General features: G+C 27.9%; 1 protein-coding gene across 1 annotated transcript in view; it reads left to right on the forward strand.

Annotated features, from left to right (window-relative positions):
• Window positions 1-12,978, forward strand: part of LOC112291694 (uncharacterized) — a 28,227-nt gene that overhangs the window by 9,826 nt on the left and 5,423 nt on the right. Inside the window, exon 2 of the mRNA XM_024539493.3 lies at window positions 12,302-12,906. Coding sequence (XP_024395261.2) covers window positions 12,302-12,906 — 605 coding nt within the window. The remainder of the gene's footprint in view (window positions 1-12,301; window positions 12,907-12,978) is intronic.

The raw sequence follows: 12,978 nt of genomic DNA on the forward strand, positions 1-12,978 counted from the left end.
GATCTATAAACATTGCTAAATAATTTTTTAGTTATATATCATAAATAGAGTTTATTTTTATTTTTATAAATACTTTTTTTTTCTTGTTAACTTAGCTTAAGAATCTTTAATTTCTTTGTATTTGTCAATAATCATCTTAGTATCTACCTTATATTTATCTTTGATTTATCTACATTCTCTCTTTGAGTGTCACAAGAATGTATTGCTTCTTTAGATTTTTTTTATAATTTATGTTCTGAACATTTGTTTGACAATAATATTTAAGTTGAATATTTATTTATAATGAAGAAATTCAAAAATTCTAAAATACTGAATTCTTATAGTAATGATAGCAAGCTTGAATGTTAATTTTATATAAAATATATAGATTTTAAAGATATAAATTTTTAATAAATTCTCTAGCAAATTTTTAAAGTTAAAGTAGTCATTGATTTTAATTTTTTCAAAGATGTGAAATTTTTTAATTTCTTTGGTAATTATTTTAAATTTTAAACAACCACCTATGCTAAAACATATAATAGATGAAAAGTTACTCTATTATTTTTGAAACAATTTTAAATTTGGACATCTATTTATACAAAAAATATATCAAAAAAATCAAATAGCCAAATTCTTTTACAAATATTATTAAATTTAAAAAATATAATATATTGAATTTTAATAAATATGAAAATTTATTAAATTATTTTTAAAAATTTAGCAATAAATTTAGATTTAAAGAATAGTATATACTAAAATTTATTAAAAATTTAAAATTACCTAAATCATTTCAGAATGACATCAAGTTTAAACATCTAACAAAAGAAAAATATGTCAAAAGTAAAAGTTTTTTTCATATTTTAGATAATAATTTTAAACTTATGTAATCTTATAAGTAATAATTAATTAACAATATAAAATTTCTTAAATCTTTTAGCAATAATATGTAAGTTAAGCATCCATTTATATCAAAATTTATCAATAATGAAAGATTTTAAAATTATTTAGAAAATTAATTTAAAATCTAAATAATTGTCTGTACCAATATCTACTATAGATGTTAAAAAAATTAATAAAGATAAATACTTAATATAAAAATACAACCATGTATTATTAATTAAGAAGAAAAAAGAAAAAAGAAAATAGTTATAAGAACAATAATGGCTATTGCCAAATACAAAGATACTAGAAAGACTAAAATTATAGCTAAAAGACAAGAAAGATGTTGACACGATTGAGAATGATCATAGTCTTACTTCAATATATACTTGCTATGAAGCAGAGCTTGTGGAAGTTACCATGAATATTAAGGTTTGTGATTTAAACATGTAGTTGTAGGTTTTTTTTAATACAACTTCTTAAGAGTAAGAAACTTGTGGCATAAATTTTAATAGCCACATGACATATCTATAAAAGTCTAAATATTCAATTTATATAAAAAAAAAACTTCTTTGAAGCTCTTTAAAAAATGCTATTTTTTTTTTTTGTATATTTCTATCTATTTCTACTTATTTATATTTATTCTTATTTATTTAGAAAATATGAGTATGCAATATATATATATATATATATATATATATATATATATATAAGATATTTTAATCTTTTTATAAATAATTCTAAGTTTATCATGTATATATATTAAATTACCTCAAAAATGTAGGATTATTTGATTCTTTTTATAATAAGACTAAGGCTCAACATCTACATATATCAAAATATATCAAAGGTCTAATTTAGCCAATTCTTTTAGCAATGATTCCAATCTAAAGATCTATATATATATATATATATATATATATATATTTTTTTTTTAAAAATATTTTTTTATTAATTTTAGTAATTCATCTAAATTTTAAAAATAATTTAAGTTAAGGATTTTTAATGAAGTCAAAGAATATGTGTGTGTGTGTGTGTGTCTCTCTCTCTCTCTCTTTGTAATATTTTTGAGTTTGAACATTGTATAAAATTAAATTCCAATAATACAATTATTTAAAACATTTTAAATATATATATATATATATATATATATATATATATATATATATATATAATTATAAGAATTTAATTTTAATTATTTAAACTCTTGAATTTTGATAAAAATATCTATTTTGTATAACATCTATAAATTATTAATAAATATTCTTCAGATGTTACATTTGAAAAATGTATGTTTGATTAAAAAAAATCAGTACATAAGAATATTCAATCATAAACATGCATATCTTAGGTATTTTAATAGCATTTTATAATGTTGTTCTAGTAGTATTTAATCTTATTAATTTAAGCAAAAGAAAGTCAATTTTTCTAGTATGACCACATATAATAATTTTTTGATTTTATAATACATGATATATATTTTTAACTATGTAATAATATAATATAAGAAAATAGGAATTAAAGAATCATGAAAAATTATTTTATTTAATAAAACTTAATTCTATTATATCAATACAAATGCTAGAATGTCTACATAATTATTATTGATATGAAAGTTTGATGCTTACAATCTTTTTTACCATTTTTAGTTCTACCCATATTATTTTAACAAGGATTAAATTAAATTATCTAATAAAAATTTTCAAGATATATAACATCTATTAACCAAATTTCAGAATCTACATTATATCTATTTGTTTCAACAATCATCCACTCCAAGTGTTGTAATTGATTATGCATTATTATAATTCTATAATTATCTATTTGTACCAAAAATTGTTAAATTAATGTATTAAACATGTAGTTCATATCTTGTTCTATTATTGATTTGATATCATATTTCTATATTGACAATTTCTTTTTAATATATCATCTTAATACACATCATTAGTATAAAAAACCAACAAATATTTAAGAACATATTTTTTTTCTTTAATTTAATTTTTTTTTTAAAATCTTATAGTTTTTATTTTGTTTTTATTTCTAAGAATATATTTATTTTATTTTTTAAAATTTGTAAAATATGCTTCTAGCATCTATTTTAATTATCTAAATTTTAAATATAAGGATAGAGATATAATTATTATTTATGATTATCAACATATAAATTACAAATACTACTATCAATTTCATAATTAATAATATTATTAGATTTGTCATTTTTGCAGTAGTATATTTAAGAATTGCAATCATCTTAATAGTCAAAAATCAATTGTATTACTTCTCTTTGAACCATTTTCTTTAAAATAATTATTCAATTTTTTTTAGAAAACTTTTGTTTTTATTTCTTTTTAATATATTTTTTTTCTCACTTAGATTGTATTAAGTTCCTTGACCTTATGCATTGACATCTACTATTATATTCTTATTTTTTTCTATTATTTTTTAAAATTCATACTATACATCAAATTTAAAATTCTTTTAGTTATTAACATTACATTATTTTATAGAGTTTTATATTCTAATACTCTTTGTAGATATATTTTTAATAATTTTAAACATATAGAAATTAGATATAGATTCAATATAGTTTGAAAATAATATAAGTATTGTTATTTTTTAAAAATATAGAATTATATATGTTTTATTTTTATTTTTTTATTTTTTTATTTTTTTATCAATCATATAATATAATAGTTTTTTTTTTTATATATATATAAAATATGCAATAAGCCATTATTCATTAAAAAGTTATATTAAAAAAAATTAAAATTAAATTTTTTCATCTTATCCTCTAAATTCCAACCTTCTAAAATTCTCATTTTTTTCTCATCAACCAAAAGGTCTTATTGATATTATCAACTATGCATTTTTAGAATGCAAATATGCATTTTGCATGCACCATTAGGTAAAAACTTATTGTTTCAATTGAAAAATCTAATGCTTACATCACATCTTTGGACAACAACACCAATATCTATTGTCTTAGATTTGGTTATTTTAAACGTTTGTGTGTATTTTTTGTACTTAAAATAAAAAAGTAAAGTAGAAGATACAATCTTTAAGCTTGTATAAAAAGAAAGTTGTGAAAGAAAAAAAACAATGAGGCAAAGATTGAGAATGTGATGTTTGTAGCAACAAGGATTTGGACACAATCAACTAGAAAAATGAGAAGAGATCTATAGATAAGAGTATAGATGTATTATAGTGTGTAGTTACAAATATATTGATGGAAACAATAGTTTAATATGGAGACTTGATATAACAATATTGAGATACCTAAATAGAAATGAATACTTTTAGGTATCCATAATTGCTAAGCTTACTTGATATGTAGTCCACAAGTAACACATCTTGGTATAAAATAGCAAATAATGGCAAAGATTGTATTGGTGGTTCCAATGTCAAGTTGATATAATTTCAATGGCAATTTAAAAAATCCACTATTATGTAAAGCCATAGTTGGATAGCATTGACTTGAAGAACATTGATTGGAGTTGGCATAGCATGGAGCAAGTATGGAAGATGATGCTTGATCATTAAACATTGTTGATAGTACCAAGGTAGTGTTAAGGATACAAAGTAGAAGAAACATAAACTTATAGAATTTATGTCAAAAAAAAAAGTGACAAAATAAAAGAAAGTATGTATATTCAAGGAAGAACTGGAATGGCTATTGCCAAAGACTAGAAAACATAAGACTCTAGAAACTAGTCTAAAAGCAAGAAAGGAGTTGATAAGAGTAAAGAAGGCCTCACTCTTGCCTCTATATATACTACTTAATTGAGAACTATGTGGCGACATGTTATAGGACCTCTGATACTTGTTCAACTAGTAAGACACATATCTAATTTGCAACGCAAATTTCTTAGGTATACGCCATATGTCCAACTTGTACTACAAGTAGTCAATATGTCAATACGTGGCCTCTTTTTTGGCAAAGTTTTTAACCTATCAATTACCTATAGACATGTATAAAGGCAAAGTAGTATCTATAAAGCTTCTAGGAAGCTTTCTATAAGATATTATCATATTTATCTACTTTGACTTACTTCTACCTATTCTTATTATCTAGATAAATATCAAGATAAATATATATGTTTGTGATATTATTCCTCCTAGGAATGAGTTCCATGAGGAGCGGTGTCATGATGTAACATGACTGATAGGTGAAAGAGCATGGAAATTATTATAATTTAGGAGATCTTAGTTCAAATTGTTAGAAAAAATTATCTTAGAAATATAGTTAATAGTCAAAGGGGTAGAAAAATTAAAAGGTATCAATGCTGCCTTTTAGAAAGGTGACTTCTACTTACTTTGTAGTACCATAAGTAAGGCAAATCAAAGTAGATTGGAAAAATAAATGATATAGGCATCTTTAAAAGGAAGTAAAGAGTAAATTCTAGAAAAAATTTACCTAAAAAAACTAGAAATTGATACTCGGAGAGGGCCGGTTATGAATCAAGGTCGAAATCAGATCCTGGGGCACAAAACCAAGTCTCGACAACGACTCCAGGGTTCTTTTGGAGATCAAAGAATGAGGTTTGATAGCACACTAAATAGGCTTTTTATGAGCATTAATTTTGGGTGATTTGGAGTTGATATGACTTTGTAAGAGCTTTGCAAAGTCAAGGTTTGTTTCAGATGACTTGGATTTATGAAATAAAATAGGGTTTATGTTTTGGGTGATTTCAAGAATTTTGTAATAGATCTACGAGTGAAACTTTGTGGGTTTATGGTTATAGCTGTGTTTAATATATGTCATGAATTTGAGCTTGATCTAACGGTTGAATTGAAGAATATTGAGGTTTAAGTGGATCAAGGTCTCAGAAAGTAGAATTTTAGGTGCAGTGGGGGTTTATGAGATTCCTTGCAATCTACTAGTTGGATTGGAGTGAAACTTATGTGAGAGGATATTAGACTTGTTTTTTTATGTGTATGAGAATTTTAAAATCAATCGAACGGTGCAAAAGAGAGATATTGGCTCTGGAAGATTGGCATTAAGATTAGAAAAGGAGGCCAGCCAATACCCGAGCACATTTTTGAGGTTATCGTCAATTTGGTAACTCCGATCCTTTTCAATTTTTTTGTGCTTATTTCTAACTTATTTTTTTAGAAGAATGCAAAATTTGAGTTAAGATCGACGGTTTATTCATTAGTTATTGAGGTTTAAATCTGCTATAGGAATTATTAGGGTTTGGTTTAGGATATGGTTAGGATTTGGTTTGGGGTTTAGGGTTTGGTTTAGGGTTTGGTTAGGATTTGGTTTAGGGTTTAGGATTTATTTTAGGATTTGATTGGAGTTTATTTAGGATTTAGGATTTAGTTAGGATTTGGTTTAGGGTTTAGGGTTTGGATTAGGATTTGGATTAGGATTTGATTTAGGATTTAAGATTTGGTTAGGATTTGATTTAGGGTTTAGGGTTTGGATTAGGATTTGGTTAGGATTTGATTTAGGGTTTAAGATTTGGATTAGGATTTGGTTAGGATTTGGTTTAGGATTTGGTTGGAATTTGATTTAAGGTTTGTTTAGGATTTGATTCAGGGTTTAGGATTTTATTAGGATTTGATTCAGGGTTTAGGATTTTATTAGGATTTAAGATCAATTAGTTTTGGCCTAAAGTTTGAATGAAGTTCAATAGGATTTTAACTAGAATTAAATTAAGATTGAATTGAGATGTATTTGAGTGATATTTGTGATCCTTCTAATATTTCTTTAAGAATTCTTATTATTTGTTTGAAATTTCTTTGAGGTTTTTTTGAATTTGATTAAGCTTGCTTAGCATTATTATGGTCTAATTAGAGTATTGTTAGTATTCTATTAGAATTACGATTTTGTTATTTCAATTTCCATTCTTCCTTCCACAACCAAGTGCATAGAGCATTCTCAAGCAAGACTTCACGTATTACGACAATGGTCATTATATGTTGATGAAGTCTAAGATGCATCAAATTATATTTTTTATATACTTTGATCTTTATTCCTTTTGTAGATAGTTGATATGTCCCTTCAACCATTGATAATGTCCCATACTAGGGCAAAAAAACCACCCTAATATTTGATCATTATTGAGGCCTTCATAACTTCCTTCAAACAAAATATTAGTAATACCATCACGAGAGGTTCATATCTGTCAAGGACAAGAACTCGATGAAAAAGAAATTCAGACAAGTGAACCTTCATTCAAAGAAAGGTAACAAAATATAAATAAACAAGTATGTATATTGAAAGAGAAAGTGGAATGGCTATTGCCAAAAGACAAGAAAACTAGAGACCTTTAAAACTAGACTCGAAGTAAGAAAGAAGTTGACAAGAGTGAAGAAAGCTTCACTCTTATCTCTATATATACTATCTAACTAGGAGCTACGTGGCAATGTTCTATAGGACCTCTAATATGAGTTGACTTTGTAGGATACATGCCTTCACTTATAAGGCAAGTTTTTCTATGTGTGGGCCACATAGTTAGCTTGGTCTTCAAGCTAACAACATATGTGACACATGGCCAACTTGTTGACCACATTTCTAATACAAAAATCAATTAAATACACCTATAAAGTCAAAGCGGCATCTATAAAGCTTCTGGGAAGCTTCTATATTAAATACTATAGAATTAACTTAATTTTACGTATTTTTACTTATTTCTACCTATTTGTATATGTAATTACTGGCTTACGTGAGTATGTCCATGATAATACCTCCAAAAGTATCACTAAACACTGGGAGTCTGTTCAAAGGTTGTGGTACCAAATGCATTGTATCTTCCCATCTATTTGAGAAAGAATATGTCATTCTTGAAGAACTTCATCTCAATTTTGCCATCTCAAAGGTTGTGATAGTTACAATGTCTTATTTGGTAGCTCAACAAATCATAGCTCTTGAGTTGAATCTGCCAATTGTTGGTTCTCTATCTTCTAAGCATTAAAAAATCTAAAGAAACAATGATATAAGATAGAATGAAATCTCTATTGGGCTTGCTTTGATTTATAGCAAAGATTTTTTTGACTTTTTATCTTGGTTTTGATAGATGTCATTGATGAAATGTTTTGGTGGATATCATTAATGACAAACCTTATTATTTTCCTAGCTAATAAGTGATATTGAACTCAAATCTTGACAAAGATATATTTCAACTAGCTTGGCAATGATTCAAAATATGTGCTAACATGAAATACTCAAGGTTCTTTTGATATGTATATGTGGTATCTACACTTGAAGCACCTTCTAAATAATGATGCTATTCTTAAAAAGAATCCACGATTGTAAAAAGTTATTTATTGTAGATTTCATAATTTATCTTGGCTGTTGAAAATTTTCTTGAATAAAAAGCTACTGAATGAAGTTTTTCATCTGTTGCTATGTATGACAAGATTGTATCAAAGGCAAAGTCAAATGCAACTGTCTCTATAAAAAATGCTTTGGAGAAGTCATCAAGATGGAAGATTAGTGAAAAAGTAAAAGCTTCCTTCAAAGCTTCAAATGATGCTTCTACTTTTTTATTCCACTCAAGCTTGTGTTTATAATTTAAGCATGTAAGTGGTGCTGTAACTTGCGAAAAATTCTTGATGAAGATCTGATAGTAATTGGCAAATCCTAAAAAACATTATATATCTCTTATTATTTTTGAAATCTTCTAGTCCATGATTGTGTGAATTTTTTTAAGATTCATCATTAGACCATTGATTAAAATAATATATCCTAAGAAGTCAACTTGAGTAGTGTGGAATACACACTTTTTCATCTTGGCATACAATCTCATATCTCTAAGTTTTTTTAACACATGATGAATATGAAATTTTTGAATTTTGATCAAAAGAACCTCAACATTAATATAATTTAATCACAACATCAACAACTTTTCAATTTAAACATTTGTAAGTAGAAGACATGTAAATTGATGCAGTACATTTTAATCTTCTTATCAAATAAGAAAAGACTTGTCATCATCAAGAAAGAATATGTTTATATTGTAGAGAAGCTAAGCACACTACTCAATATGTAACTACAAAATGAAGAGTATTGTTATCAAAGATGAAAACATGTCCAAAGATGAATTTATCCAGCTACAATAGGGACCATGTGGCTGGAATCTTATACAATTCCTAATGATGGTCCTATTCTTTCCTCAAAACCCTCTCCTTGTTTTACAATAGATGTGCATTTAGGATCTAATAATGACAAAGCCTCTGTCTTAATAGATTCAAGAGCCTCAAATTATTTTTTAGATGAAGAATTTGTTAAAAGTCATAATATATAGTTTGTATAAAAAATTAAATCCATACATGTAGAAGTCATAAATGGTCATCCGTTATCTTTTAGAGATGTTACTCATGAAACACTTCCTATAGATGTAGTAATAAATGGTCATAATAGTCGCGTAATTTTTAATATAATTAGATCTCTTTTTAATTCAATCATTTTAGGTTTATTGTGGCTAAAAAATTATAATTCTATGATAGATTGGATTTCTTGTAAACTTGATATTTCTTCAACCATCATTAAGAATTTTTCTAATTTAGTGGGAAGCCATGAGTTTAGTGTAGCCAAACCTGTACCTGTAGGTGCAAAAAAAATTTTGCATGCTACAAAAGAAGGATTGTCTTTTGTTATTTACGCCACACCTATTTTAAATGATGGAAGATTTCAAGTAAAATTCCAAGTCAATATCAAGATTTTCAAGATGTTTTTGAGAAGAAGAATGTAGATAATCTCTCAGAGTATCATCTATATGATTATTCAATCAATCTTATAAGATTGAATCTAAGGGATGACTTTTTAAATTTTGATCTAAGGATTGAATACAAGAACTTTATATTCCTTAGATTGAAATTCAAAAAGTCAATTATTACAATCCACAACAAAGTCAATTGTTTGACTTAATGTCTGAGGATCAAGTAAATTGAGTATCAATTTCTTTACTTCATCTTATAATTTGTAGAAAAATTGGTTGATGAGTGTTGCATCATCTGACTTGATATTTGTCGCTAATTGTCAAAATTATGAAGCATATAATTTCACTGATTGATTGCCTTGTTGCAAGATACGAATCTTATTGGTTGCAATATAGATTGCATCATATTCTCCATACATAGATCGAAACTCCACTAAGAATGCTTTCAAATTATCCAATATTGAATCACGTCATTCAAGAAATGTTGAAAACCATGATAAAGTAGAACTTGAAAGTAATGTTCCAATAAACCTGATTTGTGATCCTTGAGTTGGATAACTTTGACGTTGTAGTTCAATCATGAGTTGTATCTGATTGATGAATCCTTGAAACTTAGATCTTGTGCCATCAAAATTTTCAAGCAATCTAATTTTTTATTTCTTTGAAACTTGAACAATGTTCTGTTGTAGGAGTAGTATTATGGTTTGGTGTAGATGTTGAAGCAACTCCAATCATCTCTATATCTTCATTACCTGATAATCTTCTTGCTCCTTATCATGATAGACTGAGTTGATACATTGCAAGCATTAACTTTCTTATTTTCTCTTACATTTGAGCCATTGCACTCTTCATTTCAGCAAGCTCTGTCATGCTAGCATAATAAAAAGAAAGGTGTCTATAAATATGTATATATATGTGACAAGTAGAGAGAGTTGCATCAAGAAAGCATTTGGCTTCTAGCTATCATTAATTGCTCAATCAAGTTTCAAGATAAGAAAGTACCAAGTTTATATATAAAATTATTCCTATATGATTAATTACATCAATACAAAAGCATTAAGTACCAAAGACCATCCAAAATGTAATAAAAATATTCTAAATCCTTCTATATCATGAAGGTGAATTTTCTTTGAACTTTAAGAGCTCATATTTCATGATTGGACCATTCAAACAAATTGAAATTTTTATAAAGTACTGATGTACTTTAAAAAATTACTAAAACAAATTTCAATTGAAAATTTATTATAGGATCTTGAGATATTGCCAAAATCCTAGTAGTAGCTTCAAATCCTTGCTTATATATACCTACGTGCTTACTAAATATTCAAATACCATAAATTTTAGTATGTAGATTTTCAACTTGATGACTCATATCTTTAAAAAAATTGAGCCAAAAATTCATCTGAAAACTCAAGATATGGCTCTAGCCATTACTATCAACAAAATGACTCACTTATTACCTTTGAATTACATATGTTGTCTTCAACGCTCTATAACTCCTTCATACAAACTTCAAATGTAGCAATTTTTTTGCAAAAAATATGGATCTTAAAATCACCTTTGTGGCCTTATCTTTCAATCTCCAAAAGCTATTGTATAACTCCTTGCACTTCAAAAGAACAACAATATGTCTTTAAATGACACCTTAATTTCAAATAGCTATAACTTCATCACCTTAATTTCAAACCTTCTAAAATTTGAACACAAATTGTAGTTCAAACCCTAAACCTTACAACTCTTACTTTTGATTCTCAAATGCCCCTTTTGAAGTTACAATTCTTGCTTTTGATTCTCAAATGTCTCCTAAGAGCCTATTAGGCATGACTTTCGACCAATAAAGATGAAGACCTTCATCCCTTGCCTTCATCCATCCATATCTTGCTTTTATTTCTCCAAATAAGCTTCTTAGAAGTTTAGATCTTCATCTTTGAGTTCAAATCATTTCTTTAAATTTTATATTAAATATCTAAATTCTATATAATTTAAACACTACAATTAAAATAGATAAATCTCAAAATAATTTTTTTTATATCAACTTTCTTTAAATTAACCTATTAACCACTCTAATACACATCATTATTTATAAATATATTATATGATTTAGTTAAATTTTACATACTATAAAAAATTATAGTACAACACCAACAATACTTGTTAGCATGATCATTAAGTAAAGTTGTCAATGATAATTGTTCATATAAGATACAAGAGTCATTTTTGAAAATTTTAAAAATAAAAGAATATTCTTAATATTTTAGGATATTTGAGAGGTATATTTAAAATTTTCAGTTTATTTTTCTCTCAAATAAAAGAAAAAAAACTAATGTGAAAGTAAATACATCATAAAAGACTAAATACGTAGAAAAAAATAACATAAAAAACATAAAATCTGTAAACAAATAGATCTTGGTCATTGAAGTAAAGACCAATACAGAGGAATATAAACACACTGCATATTAAGCTCAATCTATACACAGATAAGGACATAGACGTAATTTGAGTACGAATTTACACAAGATTTCATGCACAAGATAATCCATACACACAATACAATACATACGATAAATACATACCTATGTATTGAGATAGGTGCGCCACGAGATCTACGTACATTTACGGAGGAAGCATATGAAGGCAGCTCCAGCGCGGAAGGAGGGAGGGAGGCTATAAAATGAGATGCGTCGGGAGCGGATGGCGACGACGACGACAAGCGAGTGACGAGGCACCCTCATCAAAGCAACCGGGCGATGACAACACCGCTGTTGCTCTCACAGATGCCGACGAGGAGATGATGATGATGAAGGAGGAGGCAGTGGAGAACGAGTAGAAGACGAGCAAGTAGTCGACGAAGAAGAAGAAGAAGAAGAAGAAGTAGAAGCCTCCACTACTACTGCTGTTGCTGCTTGCTGCCAGGGTCGGTTTCTAACCCAAATCCGTCCCTCGTTGTTGTTCTTCTTCTTACCCACCTCGAGAAAGAGTGTTGGTGGTGGTGGTGGTGGTGGTGGTGCTCTCTTGTCTATTGACAGAATTGTGTCTCTCTGCGTGTCACTGGCCATCATGCCTCCCGCTCTCACCCTCTCCCCTAATTGCTCTCCTTCTCTCCACCATTCGCACCTCTCCTCGCTCTCTCTCTCCTCGCACTCATCCCTCTGGAGCCATGTCGCCTTCTCTCGCTCCTCCTCCTCAATATCTCCTTCCGGCGTCCACGTGCGCGCTGCGGACTCCAGTCGCCCCCGCCGCTCCGTCGGGCAATCCAATGCGAAGACTGAGAAGTATTACTTCACCACGGAATCCGACGAGCCTGCTTCCTCCTCCCCTTTTAATGCCGAGTCCATGCCGTTGCTGGCAGGCGCTGCAGCTGCGGTGGGATTAGGTTTCGGTAAGCACCACATGGTTGTAAAATTACTTCAAGTACCTTGGGTCATCTCACTCTACCTTATCCTTTACGTTT

This window comes from Physcomitrium patens, chromosome 14 (assembly GCF_059467195.1).
Source record: "Physcomitrium patens ecotype Gransden chromosome 14, ASM5946719v1, whole genome shotgun sequence".
NCBI classification, from domain to species: domain Eukaryota; kingdom Viridiplantae; phylum Streptophyta; class Bryopsida; order Funariales; family Funariaceae; genus Physcomitrium; species Physcomitrium patens.